Below are 18,996 nucleotides of genomic sequence, written 5' to 3' on the forward strand. Positions count from 1 at the left end.
TATAATTATATAATAACTACGTTAATTAACGTGTCTTTAAATTTCGTTATATATTTTATATTTAAGACAAAAAAATGTATAAATAAATAATTTATTTGTTAAATTATTAGTATTATACATATATACCTGGAAGAAAGTTAATTTTACGTATTTTTCCAAAAATATTTCTGTTTTTATTTATTCATTATTATTTTACATTGAATTTATAGTAAATTATAGAAAATAATCAAGTTTTATTATTTTGGAATTTTACTACCTTTTTTTTATTAGTGTGTTTTAATAATATATTTAAACACTTTTCTAATATTAATTTTTTTTTATTTATTTTATATATTTTTATACTTTAATCAGCTTTTGTGATTTTTTATATTAATTCAAAGGCTCTCAATATTTTTTATAAAATTAAATAATATATTTTTTGTTATGTTTTATTTCGTACTCTTATCTATTGGTATTATTTTCTTTAAAAATCATTTACATGAAATCAAATTTAATTTAAGATTATATTATTTTTTATTTTTTATTCTTAAAGTTTTATATATAAATATTGTACATAACTATCTGGGTACACCGTAAATGTACGGCGATACCGCCCAAAGGGTTAATTTTTAATTTCATATATACATATATAAAACATATTTTGATTTATCTGTAGGATTTTTAGCGGAGCTATGATTTTTGTATTTATTATTATTATTTTTTTAAAACAACATTTTATTTCTATTAACATACTTTTTTGATTTATTAATTTATTTATTTTTTTATTAAGATTTTTTTATTAGTCGCCATTTGAAACAAAGATATTTTTGTTTATAGTTTTTTCTTTTGCATACAGTTTTTACCTATTAAATAGTACATTGTTGTGCTCTCATTACTCCTATACTGTACTTGGTATATTAGTTAATAAATAACTAATAAATCTATCTTTATTATAAAAAAAGATAAAATATAAAAAAAACAGCTTAAAAAAACACACACACACAACATAACCCAGGAATATTATGATTTTTAATTAAAGTTGTATAAACTTATACCAAAATTAAATTTAGAATGACATTTCTCTTATTGTACTGTAATATTTTTTTTTATTTTTGCCAAATCACTCAGCTTTTATGACGTTAGTTTAAGTGGACATTTTAATATCCAACATAATTATCTAATTAAAATCACTTTTGAAGTGTTCTATAATATTATCCTGAACGCTTCAAACTTCCTCTACAATCCTAAATTTATCAACGACATGTTTAGTTGATAATAAGTTAAAAGCTGATATTTCGCGTGCGACACAACTTAGTTCTCTCTCACCACTCGTGCAATTAGCCCGAGTGCGCCACTCGACGGAAAACGGTTGGCGACCGCTGCTGCACGCCACGGGGCTTTTATAATAAGTATTAGGGCGACCGTAGCAGTAGTAGTAGTAGTAGTAGACGCTTCAATAATTCAATTGTAGACCTTTCTATCGCATACCGCTGGGCCAGGGGAAAGACACCATATTCTAATTTCAACGCCATAAGTATGTTCGGTGCTTAATGGCTGCGATCAATTTGTGCGAAAGTGTGCGGGCTTAATGAACACTACTTCGAATACGCATTGAAATTAAACGATTTTTCACGAAGCACCAGTTTCTTACCCCTGCTTAAATCCCGCGAAATTTAAATGAAAATATTTCTAGTAACAGTGATTTCAACAGCAGTATAAATTCTTTAATTCAATAACAGGAGTGTCTCGTTTTTTCAATAGCTGTTCATACAGCGTAAGATTATAATAAGCATACTTAGATACGCATTAAAAATTAAAATCTTTTTCTCGAAGCAAGAGTTATTACATATGCAAGGGTGAGTTTCATACCCCTGCTTAGCAAAAACCCTCGAGGCTTAAATGAAGTAAAAAATAACTCAATCAATCTTTATAATGTAAAAAAATGCAATCGTAAAAGGAAAGTTTTACCTTCGAAAAGCTTTTCAAAACAAATTTGTTTTAGAGTAACAGTGTCTGCTAATTTAATAATTAAGATGGATGTCTACTATTCGGTAAGCAATTATTTGCTATTTCCAATATGGTAGAAAGGTTCTCCCTTTTTTATTGATCCATAGAAGATGCAAATCAATTGGGCCTTCTGAATTATTCATTAACTCACATTCCACAGAACGACAAATTTATTAGTATAAAAAACGATTTCTCAATGAAGCTTAAATAAACTGAAATGATCTTTAATTAATTCTTCTTAGTATATATGTATGTATGTACGTAATCGTAAAATAATCAAAATTATTAAATCCAATTGAAACCCGCATATATAATACATACGTATGTGTATTAAATAAATTTTATCAATCACAAGTTCCAATGAAAGTATAAATAATATATGAAGAATCCTGTAATTTTTTTATTTTATTTCATACTAGATTTTGTACAATTTAAAAGTCTAATATACGATTACATATTATATTAGATGTGTAATGAAATTTACATTTGAAGCTTAATATGTATTATTTTTAATTGGAAAATGATTTTAAATATAGGTAATAATCAATTTATAATTAAACTTTACCTGACACAATTAGATATATTAAACAAATGTACTAGAACATAAAATGATTTATATTACACATGCCAATAAATCAAAGAAGAATTAATTTTAGTTGTATCTTAGTTAGATCTTTTCTTTGTAGCATATAATGATAGATAATTAATTCTTACTTCAATAAAATCGGAGTTTATGTTTTTTTATTTTTATTAATTTTGTATGCAAAGATGAGAATCTTTGATTTGCAGTATTTTTTGGTTAACAGCGGGAGATAGGACATTTTTTTTTATACTGCGATGTTAAGATTTTGTTCATCTACGCCCATTTGATTTTGTAAATATTTACTATTCAGATATTTAAAGCATGAACCTACTTTACCATTTTAAATAGCAAATCTATGTCACATTTATATTATAAGAAGGTTTTGAATTGTTGTCGAAATTATGACCGTTTTAGAATCAGATTTTTTATTAAATTTATATATTAAAAAAATTCATGAACAATCTATTTTTCGTTAAAAATGTTTGAACCAGCAGCTTATTTTATACGAATTTTTAATTAGCTGTTCTCGCTAACGCGACTTGCATATAAAGGGAAAAAATGCTCCTTTTTTAATAAAATATTTTATATATATGTTTACCACTGCTTTTTACGGCTACATGTGACGCGTAGCTATTTTTTGTGTCAAAATTATATTGACTTTTTTATATGTAAATTTATGCGGTGATTTAAAATCTTTCATTAGATACGAAATCTGTTATATTGCGAATATTTCGCATTTGCACTCATATTCTCGGATTTCCCCCTCTTTTTTGTTAATATAATATTTTTATTTATTGCTTTCTAATCAGTAAATGTACAATTTATGCAAACAGCTGTATCCCAAATCTGTTCTGAATTATATTACAAATACTCGTTTTCTACCATTAAAATTTGTTATGCCAAAAAAACAAGGCATTTAAAGTTTTAATATTCATAAACATCCTAAATAGCCGTTTTCTTGTTGAATACGCAAAAATATAAATTAATAATTTGATTGCGAGTGTATTATCAACACTTTTTGCTTCTTCTTTAATAATAAAAAATCTAGCAAAAACTTGAAAAAATACAACATAAATGCAACATGTTATTACAGGATTACATAAAATATTAGTAGTCAAAAATAAATGTCAAAAAGCAATGGGGTACTAACGTCCCCCGCTTCGCTTTGACTGTGTTAAGAATCAACGTCGGTCGTCATGTTTCGTACATGTTAGAATATTATTATTGGATATAATCAAGTTAATTTCTGTATATTAAAATACTACTACTACAGTCTTTATACTTAAATATACAAATAAAAATTATATAACAATATTTTTTAATTACCCTAGTAAAAACACAATGAAAAAGTAACTCTATTAATAGACAAATCAGAATAATTATAAAAAAACAATCAGATATATATATATATATATATATATATATATATATATATATATATATATATATATATATCTGATTATATTTATATATATTATATATATATATATATATATATATATATATATATATATATATATATATATATATATAATATTACCAATAATAATATATGTTACAGTGAAATTATATTTTCGCTTGTATAAATATAGTTCCCCTAGCTATTATATCAAATAATTAATTAGGTTAGGTTAGGTTTGAGTTTGAACAGCAATAACTAATTGAGTTTCATAGAAATTTTAGAGCAGCATATATTTTCACTAGTGAAAATATATGCTGCTCTAAAAACCAGTGAAAATGTATTCGGATATGATTTCACTGAAACGCCAGTGAAAATATAACTTAACCGACATATTCACTCTAACATATACATTAAATATTATCGATAGAGGTATTTTATGTTATTAACGTTATTAAAAAGTGTTACTAAAAATATGAATTATAAATAATATAACGTATTGATTGTTACATTCTAAAAATGAGAACTTAAAGCAAATTTACAACGAAATAATTTGGAATGTCTAGTAAATAGGATTTTTTTTATTTATCAAATAATAATATTCTAAAATGTACGAAACACGATGCCCAACATTATCTCTTATTTTATCATGATATTAATCTAAATTTCTAAAGAGCCTAAAGTTTTTGAGCCATGATGTGAATTTAAAATTAAACTCTTGAACTGAAAATATTAACTTTGTTTATTTATTACCTTGAAAAATATTAAAAAATTATGAATAATCGAATAAATTTCTGTTTTGTAATATTTTTACAATGTAATATTTTTCATTACATTGTGAAAAACAGCATTGTGGTAATAAAAACTATGCTATAAACATTTTTGTCTAGGATTTTTTAATAGCCCCATATTTTTTTATTTGAAAATTGAAAATTTCAAAATCTTTTAGCAACTCAAAATTAACAAAATCTGAAATCGGTGTATAATTTTTTATCTTATATTTGTGACAAAAATGTTCTATTATTCTTGAATATCTATTAGTTACGCCCGAAAGAGCAACTTTATTATATTATAAAGCTTTTAAAAACACGCCAACTCCTCGTCGCATAAAATAAGCAAATTCCATTCAGCACTACTTCGTATTCAATAAGTTACATTTTCAAAAACTTGCTTTACATATAAATTGTATTTATTTCGAATACCGCAAAACTTTCCTATGTATGACTAAGTTGGACACATTTTATGCGAAGCTCGAACACCGCCGCGAAAACTTTATTCGTTCCCCGGCGAGCACAAAGACTTTCTTCTTGCCTTTCTATCCAATCACAATGATATCTTATTCATATCGCCTAATTAATCCGAGAGTCTTAGCTCGTAATCTTGAATTATTAAACATCTCCTCTATAACGCCGTAAAACGCTATCTTTGCGTTTATACATGTATCGATTTTAAAATGTAAACTTTCCTCTCCAATCTTTCCGCCCACATTCCCTCTCGGATCCTGTCGTTGCATGCAAATTTCGGCAAAGTTTGTGTGTGTCGTGTGTTCGGGACGATATTAATGTCCCTTTTGCGAGTCGCGAACCTCGCGTTGTAAACTCCTGTCATGAATAGTTAATAAAGAAACGGGGAGAGTATAGTGGTGCAGCGGCGGTAAGAATTCAGGGCCCCCTCTTTTGATAATTGCGTAGCTCAATGAAAAGAGCATTCTCGTTTGACTAAGTACTCCTTTTGTGTACGAATTACCGGACTGTCTTCACTCCTCTTTGCCCCTTTGTTGTTTACGGTGGAGAGAGGAGATTTGCCATAGAGGAGCGACAGGTCTTTCCGATGATTCATGACGGGTCATTACGGTTCACTCGCATTATATCGACGTGTGCATTCTTTCAAACAATGTAGCGGGGTAATTTTAAACGCTCGTAAATGCAATTAGCGACTTTATAAAACATGCGAAATTCTCAGCCAGAACTGGTTCAAAGTTAAAGAGACCGCTTTTTATGGTTTCCGAAGCAGCACTTACTTTTTTAACCTACCATAATTTCAGGAATGAAAATTTGACCAAACCTTTGAGAACTGTAACAACATGCTTCCAAAAGTTCATTTTTTTCTGTCTCAATAAATCGAATTGATTGATCTATAAATCATATAATGGCATAATTTTTACTTTTTCTATTTTAAAACATAATTTAAACAATTAAGTATATGAAAGAACTTTCTGTGAGCACCTTCACTATCGTGAGGTACCGCAGCTATCGAGAGTGTGTTAAGCGTCCGGACGTTCAACATTATGGTTTAAAAAAAATATTTTTGATTCGTTCTGATTTTTTTCGAATATATTTAATATTTAATTGCTAAAAACTATTATAGTATAATGTATGTCTTTAAATTTTATATGTTTTATTGTTTTGAAATATGAGAATATATTAATTTAAAAATTACTATTCCAATTTATTTAATATGTAATATAATGAGTATTAAATTTAATTACTCTTGTTAAACAAACAACTAACATAAAAATGTTATCAAAAGACATTAAAGAACATTTTTTAATTTACTGGTATTATTTTATCATGCAGCGCAGTCTAAATATAATATATAATACGATTCTTTTGTAAATGTCATTATTTAGTATATTTAAAAATTAAGTTATAATCAATAAATAAATAGACTTTCTTTCTCAAATCTTCAAACCCACTCTGCCATGCATTTTAAGATGCAGGAAATTTTGCGAGAGTGCTATATTATTCAATCGATTTTGGGTTATACTGATTAATATTTCATATAGTGAAAGGACGTCAAAGATTATCAAATATTACAGAGGCGATAACTATTTCATCGTTACAGGAGTTCAATCATAAATCGCGATAGGGTTAGTAATAATTTATTACGCTGTACGGGCGTATAATGTTAATTAAAATCTCACGTGAAGTTCTAACTAAGCTTTCTTTAAAACATGAACGTTATGTAAAGTTTACCCTGGAAGAAGCGTGTTTATGTGGATAACTTTTCACGTGTTTTCGTGTGTGCGTGTGTGATTTATTTGTTTGCAGAATCTCTGAAATGTTACGTTGTAATTCAATTTATCTCGCAGTTTAACATTTATCTTTACTTTCCTTATACTTGATGTAATTAATTTTAAAATGCTTCATTCATAATTATTTATAATTTATTATTGAATGTATCAAACTCTCACCCATCGATATTGAAACGATACTTATGCGGGTTAATCCAAAAAACATTTAAAACCCATAAGAATCCAATTGAAGACCAATCTATCGACATCCTGCAAATCAAACACATCACAACTCGTTAGTTTCGTATAGCTTTTTATCTTCTCTCCTTCAAATCCCAGTCCCTAAATTGAGACCCCCAACCCTCGGATCTGCAACAGTCGCTCGTCGGAATTAAGCCTGATCGAAAAGTTTCCGTCGCTTTGTTTCGATTGCGGATACAGCACACAGAAGACAACCCCCGGGATTGTTTCTTTCAAATCCTTTCCAATATTTGTCACCGGCTCCGCCATCACTTTACCTGTCAAATTGGCTTCCCTTCGATCGTTTCACCTGAGAACCCACCCCCTAAAAACCCCATGAAAAGAGATTCTACGATTTTATATCGCGACTCTTTCATTATCATTAACCAATCAGTTAAATTATATTTTATCGATATTTAATTTGTTATACGTTAAAGCAGTTACCTTCCACGACTTATAGAATACTTAACTATTTAGACTTTACTGAACTCTTATTTACTCATAAAACAATATTTTACAATAAAGTCAAATATGTCAATATAACCTAATATAAAGTAAGTTTACATGAAAAAAAAATTTCTTGTATAAAACTGCAAAGAAGTGCGAAAAACCTTGATATTCGATCAAACCTGACGTACTTTTTTGGTTTTAATTTTTTTTTAGTGCTTCTATTGAGACTCCTTTTTTTAATGTTTTAACTAAACACAAGATTCGAAACTTGTCATGATGCATTAAGTTAGTTCTAAGTCGTTTTTATGATGCTTTGGTCGTGCCGGATTGGCAATAAGAAGTAGATAAATTATAAAATGTTAAGCTGTCTTGCGTCGCATCGCAATTAAAATAAGTCTTAGGGTCGCTCCGTCTCGGTGTTCTCAATGCTGCTCCACATTCGCCAATTATATCCCCCACTACAAAATGGTGTTTTTATTTTAGTATTGAAAAATGTATTATACGAGATATCAAATGCTCCTAAGCATTTTTTTTTATATTTAAGTGCTGAGCCGTTCATCTTTCTTATCACATTCGACGTATCTGTGGCCTGCTAAAAACGTTTATATCGTTTATAAAACAATTATAAATACTAATTATTTATTTCTTAATTTTCAAAAGCGTGACAAAACGCGTCGAAATACAAACTACGCGTACAAAACAAAAAAATATGAAATGAAAACGAATAGCGCGCAATTATAAAAATAAGGACTATATTTGTATATAAGCTATATATAATTTCATTAATATAAATATGATTTCATAAACTGTTTTAGTGAAATCATATCGGAATTATTTTTTACCGGTAGATTTGTATAAATTTTTACTAATTTATGTGCTAGGCGCTAGTGAAATTATATGCTGCTCTAAAATTTCCACGAAACTAAATTTGACAGTTGCGAAACGTCCATCTGATGTATTAAACAAACACAAATTGCCCTAATGAATGTTCAAAAACTATAGTTAGTTTTAGGTTTGGGTTTGAACGGTCAATGAATGTTTTGCAACTGTTATAATGAATATGTATTTTTACTTAACATAAATGAATTAACCAAACCCAACTTGACCTAATGACAGTTGAAAAATTATAGCTAGTTTCAGAATTTTAATTAGGTCAAGTGCGTTTGGGTTAAGTTTGCGTTTGAACAGCAAAAGTACGTTTTGCAACTGTTGTAGTGAATGTATATTTTTCACTAGTATAAATATGATTTTATTAAGTAGCCAGTTTAAACGTATCAATCAATTGATTTATAATTTCACAATGAATCTGTATTGTTATACGTACGTTTGAAACATTTTGGCCTTAACATGTAATGTGATTGGCTTTAACAAATGACAGCTTACAGCAGCATATAATTTCACTAGTACCTTTCAGTGAAAATATATTTTCACAAATAGAAATATAAACATATATATGAATTGACTGAAAAGCCAGTGAAATTATAATTTCACTGGTAATACACATTCACTGTAACATATTACTCACAATGAAATTTTCGTGCAAAAATAGCAATCTCCAATGGCATTAAAAATAACAAAAAAGGTTGTCCATCATTCCACAAACAACTAAAAATGTATAATATTTAAAAATGTATCATCCTACCATCAAACATAATATTATATATAGTTAACATACATAGTTTAGAAACGTGTTTTTATAGACATGTTATAGATTATGCTAGATCAACATAGCGTAGTCGATTATTAGTGTGGGAATGTGTGTAATTATGTTTTTTTTAACAATGTTTAAAAAATGACCTGTAAGGCGAATGTCGTGACTCAAGTCAATTAGCTTTGGATATAGATTTTTTTATTGACATGCGCGTGTTAATAAGAGTAATGGCGATGCTATATATATAGCCCGCCGTGTTGTGATTTCGATGTGCGATAGTTTAAGTTCGATGTCTGCATTTGGAATGGAATAAAATGAAAATAGATTTATTGTTCATACGGGCGTGTTTATAAAATACAACATTATTTTTTCAAATATATATATATTCTTTTTATAATTTAATTATTACTAATCATAAAAAAGCCTTGGGTAAAACTAATTTACAATATAATTTGTACCATTTTTTTTACAAAATTATGATATTTTTACCTGCCTAGAATGCGTTTATATAATATTCCAAGAACGGAGGATTTCTTTTACAATTTTGAATTATTTATAAGTGGAAACGCTCGTTAACGAGCGTTCCCACTGCAATTTGTATTGCTTTTGACGTGGATTGTTGACTTCTGAGAAGTGATAATTGATTTTTGCGCTCTCCAATTGATCAAAATTCGGTTTAGATGTTTTTCATTCGAAACTCAACTGCACTATTTTATTACATTTAACATATATTTTTGACTACTGAGAAAGGATAATTGTTTTTTGCGTTCTCACAGTGGTCAAAATTTGCTTTAGATATACTTCATTCGCTCATCACTTATTATAAGACTTAATATTGTTTAAAAAAAAGTCCTCATATTAATGCTAGATAACCGATCGTTTTCACTACGACAGCGACGGCACGATTTTCTTGCTTTAGACGTGAATTCTTAGCAGGGAATCTCTTGAATATGGCCAGAAAAATTTAATGAAATACTATGAATCTTAATGAAATGGAAATATTTAGAAAACGACCACTTACTGGCCAATTTTTGCCCTCCCCTGAATGTCCCTGATCTGAAAGTTATATGTAACTTGTCTTAAAAATATATTTGCCATAAATATGGAATTAAATTTTATAACAAAAATATGTCAAAAATAAAAGGACAAGAATTTGTCATTTCTATGGAAAATTAATGATGCCTAAAAGCTTTTTTCAGTATATGTGTAAAATTTTAATGCGTATTTACTTCAACAAGAATAAAATAAAAATAAGCGCATTATTGAAAGCTCTCTCAATTTAAAATTCATTCTGGTATTAAAAATTAAAAACATGGAGTATTGATATGTACCAGTTTTCTAAAATACAGCCATTTATCTGATTAATGATTATTTGTTGTATTTATTGTATTACTTTCCTACTGTTTTATTACAGAAAAAAGAGAAAAATATTCAGTGATTTTTATCATTATTATTACTGAATAAATAGTAAATCTTAATCAAAGACATGCTCTACCCTTCCAATAAAAATTACTTTAAACTAAAATGAAATGAAATGATTGGCTCAATATAATAAACTTTAATCTACTTTATTAGTTTGATGCTTTAATTTTAGCATTTAAATAGTACTTTGATTTTTCATACTCCCCTACGTGTATCACATCTATTTTTATTATAGAAAATCTATTAGATTATTTGATTAAAAATCGGAAATCGGTCCATCGGGAATTGTCCGGTTTCTCGCTGACCATATTATTTCCTCTCAAAGAGCATAAAACTAAGGAATATTGGCACCCGAGGCAGTTAATTTATTGGACTCCCTTCTCTTTTTGATGCTCAAATTTCGCAGCAAATAATATTTATTTTTATTTATAATACAATTTATAAATAATAAAGCAAAGCACCGAAAAAAAATTATAGTCATTTCCTTAAAAAATATACTTTTTTATTTAAAACAAAACATGAACATTTCATATTTTATGTGCTGTATAAAATTTAAAATATTTTACAAAATAATTTATTTTTTTAACTTTTTTAATTTTAATTTTGATAAATCGCCTCGGATTACATTATTCTATATTTCCATATTTTTACTATTGAATAATGATGTTTATTTTGCATGAACATGTATAGTTTTTCACAACTATGCTTTCAACAAATAATATTTAATTATATTTATGAATTTTTAAAATAGAAAAAAATAATTTTTCGATATAAAATTTCTACAGAAAATTATTTTCGTTATTGAAGTAATATATGAATGTATATTACATACATTATATGTTACGTGTGACGCGTAGCTGTATTAATTATTTAGGTAATATAATTTTTTCTTTACCTATATTTAATTATTTTATTTATATATGTATGTATTATACATAAAGATTACGCTAATTAAAAATATATTATTAGATTTTTTAACAATATATCAAATTTTTAAATATAAAAATTGTAAATACTAAAAAAAATAAGGTCGTTCTAGTTACATTGATTTTAAGCTGTGATAATAATTTATGATTACTCGAATAGATGTCGCTGATTGATTTCAGTCTGCTGTCTCACTACTTATTTAATAGTTGTTGATTGTGTTTACCTCCTCGTAACGCTGCAATTTATGCCACGTATCTTGTACAACTAATAGCATCTCGACCATTATCTGTGGTCCCGATATTCGATAAAAAAATGCAATTTATATTAAGCAAACAATGAAAGCTCTAAAAAAATAATAATTAAATCGATCACTTTAGTACGAGATTGATTATTGAAAACTATGTGTAATTTTTAATTTCAATCGATTTTTTGTGTCAAACACCATATAATGGCGTTGGAAAGCACTGCAAAAAATAAATTAAAATACGCCACCAATGTCTACTGTCTAATATTATTCTAGTAAAAACACTAATCTGAACAATTCTAGAATTTTATTATTAATAGTCAAAAAGAAATATATTTTTGTTGTATCATCTTAAAAATACAGAAATTTAGATTAAAGAAGTACTACGATAAATGTTTATCTACATTGTCTAAGGCTTTTCAGATTAACTAGATAGCACCAAAAGTCTTCAAACAGGTTTCTCACCCTTAAAACTTGACTCAATAATCAACTCTTCCTTCTTGAAATTTAATATTATTCTTAAATCTTCGCTTAACTTTAAACGAATTTAAACCGGTAATCCAAACCTACTTAAATCTTGTTGTCTTCAAAGTTCGCCCCCCAGCTTTCTTCGCCTTCTTATGAAAAATATATCTACTAAATTATCTCTCCATATCGACGTATTATATTTCTGTACGGTTCGAAATATACGCAAAAATTTATCCCCTCACCGCTTTGTAAACGTCTGCGACAGGCGAATTTTTAAAGAAGAAGCCCGCAAGTACATCGATCAAGGGCCGATTTATGCGTTGTCAAACGCAAGTTTGGGAAGCGCTGCCTGCATCCACCGGGGTCGTCTAATATTTCAATATGATGGCCATTTTTAGACTTCTCCCCATTGCAGTAAGGCGCCTTATCGTCTTTGCCTTCCTCGAATTTATGCCGTCGTTCCGAGAAAACAACTTTCCGCCCCCAGCTGCGAAAATTTCGGACGTAACTTTGCAAACGGTCAGAGGAAGCGTGAATTTGTTGACATTTACTGAAAACTAATTATATTTCATTTTTTTCCATAAAAATCAAATGACAAAATGTAATTTATTATTATTATTTAGTTACCATAAATTTTATCTTTAATTTTTTTACAATATTAGTCGTCCTTCAAGATTTTTAAATCCTATGTACTTTTAACCCACTTAAAGCTGGGTTTTGAGATCTACATTATAAACATTTTTAAGTTAACCTATTTTCTATTGTAAATTTTTCACATATTGAGATAAAATAACTATACCAAAAATACTTATTAAAATAAAAGATTTTCTACATCACTACGATAACAAAAATATTTTTTCAATACATTTCTTTAAAAAACTTAACTAATTTTTTTTTTATTTTCTATCATAAGGACCTATAATTATAATAAAACAATTTTGCACTTAGAAAGTGCATATGTGTATTTAGCTGCGCATCGAAATATTATTTTAATAATACACATATTTTTTAATATAAAATTTTCTGCTCAGTAAGAATATATTTTGAAGAAAAAAATGATAATTTTCCAATGCGCAGCCAAATATATTACTTTTAACTATGTAATACAATATATTTTTTTTAAATAAGAGCTTATTATATTGACATAAACACAGTAGAAATTATTTTTACAAAAAAAGTTAAATCTTGAAACTGCAACATTAAATCCAAATTAATCAAATAATTTATACTGCTTAATTCGCTACGTATATTGGCACAAGGTTAACGCATTTTTCTTTCCTCTATTAAACTGATTATTGGATTATAAAATAACAGCTCGTCAAATTAAAGATCTCTGTGCCTAACTAACCGTTAAAAAGCTGGCTCGATAATGAGCAATTCGATTTATTCGATATAAAATAAAATAAAAAACGATACTCGCCATTTTAGATTGGGTTTTTTTCCGAATTGAGTGGATTCGCGTCCTAAACAAACATAATTTACGACTTTCAGGTGTAAATGTTTTTTTCTATAAATATATGTATATATGTATGTATTATATAATGTACACTAAAATGTATACATTTTATTTAAGTTGTGGTATTTTGTATGGCTTATTAAATTCTTATTGTAAATCATGTAAATTGTTTAATAATTCATGGGAGTATTTTAAAAACAATGATTCCGGGCCTCATGACAAAAATGGCATTTTATATATCTTTTAACATCGTAATAAATAATAATAATACGTACGAGTTAACCCTTTCTACGCTACAAATAAATATTAAAATTAGCCACTGTTGAGACATATTTCCTGAAATCATATTTTATACGAAATATTTTAATTACGCATTAAAAATATCTACTCATAATATTTACTAATAATTAGTCGTGTTTTCTTTGCTGCTCAGTGTTGCCATATAGTGAATTTTCAGTCCAAGTCAAAAACAAAAAAATCGTGCCATCGCAGTGAAAGTGCTCGATTATCAAGCATTCATATTAAGACTTTTTATAACAATATTACGAGTGAGAATCGAATAAAGTACATCTAAACTGAATTTTGACCAATAGGAGAGCGCAAAAAACAATTATCCTTACTCAGAAGTCAAAAATTCACGTCAAAAGCAATAAAATGGTGCCGTCGCCGTTGCTTTTGACATGAATTTTTGCCTTCTGAGAAGTGATAATTGTTTTTGCGCTCTCCTATTGCCCAAAATTTGGTTTGAATATACTTTGATCAGCCCTCTTATATTAGAAGTCCATAGTAATAAGTTTTAATAATAATAATAATTATTCTTCCGCTTATTTTCTCCTAAAATAGAAACTGACTTAGTTTGTATTTTGGACTTGACCTAATAAAAATTCTAAAATTATAATTAGCTATAGAACTTTTATTAGGTTAGGTTTGGGTTTGGGTTTGAACAGCAATTGTTATGTATTTGGCTTTAGCGAGAACAACTAACGTAAGATAATTTGTGTAGAGAAGAGATTGCTATAGAATTTATTTTCATATTGCCACCATTACGTTTTTCATTTTACATTTTTTACTCACAATGTGCCCCTATTATTTTTCGTATACACAACGCGTAACGCGACGATCGCCGTTACAAATCGCAACAGAGAGCGCGGATTACAAAAGCTCAAACAAAACGCGAGTGTGTACAGAAATAACAAACGAATTTTGTTATTGTGCGAATTTCGCCACTTTTCGACAAAGTGCCACCACCCACCCCACCACTCCTTCGCCCAAGTCTTTGATGCGTGGAATAACAAAGGACGCTTTGATTTCTTTCCACGGCGAAGAAAAAATCCACAGCCAGAAGATTGCGGCGTATAGATGGAAAAGCGATTCGCTTCTTTCTCTCTCTCGGTCGATTGTGTTTTGCGAGAAAATATGTTCCAGTCGATGGGCTAGCTGCGGGGGGCTGTTGGTTTTTACCGGTCGATCTCGCCCCCCAGTTTCCCTTTGCCTTTTGATTGTGTCGCCTTAACTGCCCGGACTAATTGATACCCGTTTTTTGTCCTTTTCTTCTTATTTTTCTCTCGCTTTCGTCCGTCGCCTTGGCGGCGTAGAAAAACTTATCCGTGACGAAAACAACTTTATGTGATTAAAAATAATTGTATCAACCCGTGTGAAAAACAAGCTTTGATTACATTGCTATGTCATGTTCGTACTATCAAAGTATACGATGTTTGTGTGATTTTCTCGAAAAATATCTCATTTTGGAATCAAGATTTTAAACAAATTCAATAACCGAAAGAAAATGAGTTAAAAGACTGACAATAATTGCCTTCTATCGGATATGTTTCTATCCACATATACTTATCCAATTTTTGTTTAATGCCTCTCCAGGAAATCGTTTCACTTTTGTGGGTCGTCAGGGACGCCATTTGGGTAGAAAGATGCATGTCATCTAATGAAATACTATGAATCTTAATGAAAACGACTTATTAAAAAAAAGGACCACTGACTGGCCAATTTCCCCCCCCCCCTCTCCCAACCCTGGAAAATGGAAAATAAAACCAGAAATTATCGGATTATCCCTCAAAAAAATCTAAAGAAAACATTCTCGAATCTATTTCGAAAATATTTTTTAAAATATAATTTCAGTAAAATCATATCGGAATACATTTTCAACGGTAGATATTTATTTTTACTAGTGAAAATATAATTTATTTGACAGGTGCTAGTGAAATCATAAGATTTCAACTTTTCCATACGTATGTATATACATGCTATGTATAAATGTTACAATAAATTAGTATTTTTCAGTCCAAATACATTTTCACCAGTAGATACATAATATATTTCTATTAGCGAAAATATAATTAAACTTAAAGGCGCCATCCGCTGGCATTGCACGTTAACCTGTTTAATGTCAGCTACGAGGAGCTGGTCCGTCTAAAACTGAATTATGAATGATTGACGTACTGTAATCCTGACGCTTATATACGCAATATCTTCGTTGTTAAGAGATATAAATAACTCCTTTTAACCCTTGCGTTTCTTAGACCCATATAAACTGAATGGAATTTTATGCGATATTCCATTTAAAAAAATCATAAAACTTTTCTGAAAATCTACAATTTTTAACCAATATAGTCTTGGTTAAAAATAGCGAACATCAAATAAAGCATAACTGTGCTGAAAAAATCTTTTACAATAGATATTGCAGAAAATATAACAATTTTTGTGACCAATATATATTCCGTAGTTTTAATTAGATTTCGTTAAAACTGTGGGGGCTGATTTTTTGGCCACAAACTAAACGGCACTCTAACTTTTTTTATTCATATTATATTTGTCATATGCATGAACATAGCGGTTTTTGTGTCCACGATAACTGCCGTAATTTTAATAAAATTTCTATAAAACTCACCTTGCAAGTATTTCAGATAAGTTCGTTAACCAGTCTGATCCGCCATAATGTTTGCAAATAGCATTTTAATAAAGTTAAATCTGCTAAAAATAAATTAAAAATGTTTACAATAAATATACACATTTTACACAGAATTCTAACTATTTATTGCGGTTTTAGCCGGATAGATTTTTTTCATGTTGCAGCTGAACTTCGAAATTGCTTATTTAAAATATATTACTTAATACACTGCTCTATCCTGGCGAACCGTATAAATTTCATGACGGTGTCTTTATAAGCCCATAATGTTCTTTAATTAGTACATACATACATACAAAAATAATTGTTTTTGAACCTAAATATTTTTTTCATTCCCTTTAACTCTTATAGTCCATTATAATATAATTAAACTTATAGTTTGCATGTTAATTTTAATATCTTATAGACAAAAAAATAAATATACTGCTGAAAACATATCGAAAAAACTGATAATATGGTCCTCAAAAATAATGCTTATAAACCTACACATAACTTAAAGATCATAAAGGACCGATATCTCCTGTGCTATATGACAGGCGTTAGCCCAATGCGTTACAATGGGGTAAAGAAAGTCTTCGACTTCTTAGTAAATAGTGATACACCAAACTGAAATCGATGTCTGTAAATCAGTGACATCTGTTTTATTAATTATAAAATGTTATTTCCGCTTACCGTCAATATTTGTATGGCACTATGCACTACATGAGATTAGGAAAATCTAAGAAAACCAACTCTATGATGAACGATCGAAATTATAATTGTATAAAAATCGCTTATTCCAATCTCACAAACACGATATAAATTGAAAACCATATGGGATTCGAACCACTGGTCTATTCCCCATTAGCTTTTTACATCTGATGAGAATTAAGACTGTCAATTCTTTGCACAAGAGCCGAAATAATTCATCGTCTTAATTATTTAAATTGATACTGCGTTTTAAATGTGTATTGCTGCAATTAACATATAATATATAATGAAACAATAGACATAAAAAAAAATACATTGCCATAAAATCACCAGCAGGAATTCTTTATAAGGTTACATTTGAAAAATATGTAGCATGAAATTCTAGATTAGTTAAAACGATTAGTGAATTTCATAACTTGAATCCATTATTATTTACCACTTAATTGCAAAGCTCTGATAATCTTAATCTGAATATATTTTACATTGTTCCAAACAAATCGCGATTACTTTTCAATCGGAAAGCGTCGTTTCTCTCGGATCTGCTTTACATAATCGGAGTTTTTATAGTCATGACGAAACTTTATCTCTTAGCCCAAATTTTCCGCAAACTTGGCCTTGATGTTATATAATTTTGTACATATAATAAGTTCTCTATATCAAACGTCTATTTCTATCTTTCTTAATTTCCACGTCTTTTACATCATCCGGCATTGAATAATTAGCGTAGAGTCGACAGTGGTTCGGTAGCGAGACTGAAGTAATTGGAAAGACGTTCAATTTCTTTCTGTATGCAATAGTGGCAGTGGAAAGTTGTTGGAAACAGTTTAAAGCTCTACAAAGGACTAATTGCTTTAGACTTAGTGGGTCTTTGTTACTTTATTAAGCCGCCTGTTCCCCTTTTGTTCCCGTACGATTGTAAGGGAGAGACTCCAGCTTACATACCTCTTGTACTTGCATGTTATTCCCTGGTGAAACTAATTCAGTATCCGGGCTTTTGTGGCTCAGTCAATACCCGCGAATTTCTACAATGCGAAACCACTCTAACATTTTTATTCGTTAACATGTATCAAATTAAATTTTCTTTTGTATGTAATATTACTTTTATGGTATACGAGCATCTTAACTCAATAGCTTTTATATGTGTATGGATATAGAATGTAATGTATGTGTCTCATAGAGTATCTATGTCGGAATGTTTTTTTGGATTTGGAATAGTTTGATTGATTTTACAGAGACCTTGCTCATAACCAGCTGAGCGTCGTCGGGAGGAAGACCATCAGAGGTCTGTCGTCGTTGAAGAACTTGCAGTTGGATAATAACAAGTTAACGTGCATCGACGATCAGTTGCTAAGGACCTTCAAAGATCTTGAGATACTGTGAGTATTTAACTGCTTTATTTTTGTAATATATATTTTTTAAACATTGCATTTGTGCTGAATAGATCTATAGATATTTTGGATTACAACTCTATTAAACCAAAATCATGAATGATATTAGTTGTAAGCATCTATAGAAACTAATGATACACCTTTACAAATATTTGTAAG

At 28.9% G+C, this 18,996-nt stretch overlaps 1 protein-coding gene across 5 annotated transcripts in view; it reads left to right on the forward strand.

Moving 5' to 3' along the window:
- sli (slit guidance ligand) overlaps positions 1–18,996 on the forward strand; it is a 297,347-nt gene that overhangs the window by 266,315 nt on the left and 12,036 nt on the right. For all 5 annotated transcript variants that reach the window (XM_088200774.1, XM_088200778.1, XM_088200776.1 and 2 more), the window contains one exon: positions 18,682–18,825. In XM_088200774.1, coding sequence (XP_088056900.1) covers positions 18,682–18,825 — 144 coding nt within the window. The remainder of the gene's footprint in view (positions 1–18,681; positions 18,826–18,996) is intronic.

The sequence above is a fragment of the Plectrocnemia conspersa genome, unplaced genomic scaffold (assembly GCF_051122295.1).
Source record: "Plectrocnemia conspersa isolate PC_06_02 unplaced genomic scaffold, ASM5112229v1 ptg000012l, whole genome shotgun sequence".
Lineage (NCBI taxonomy): Eukaryota > Metazoa > Arthropoda > Insecta > Trichoptera > Polycentropodidae > Plectrocnemia > Plectrocnemia conspersa.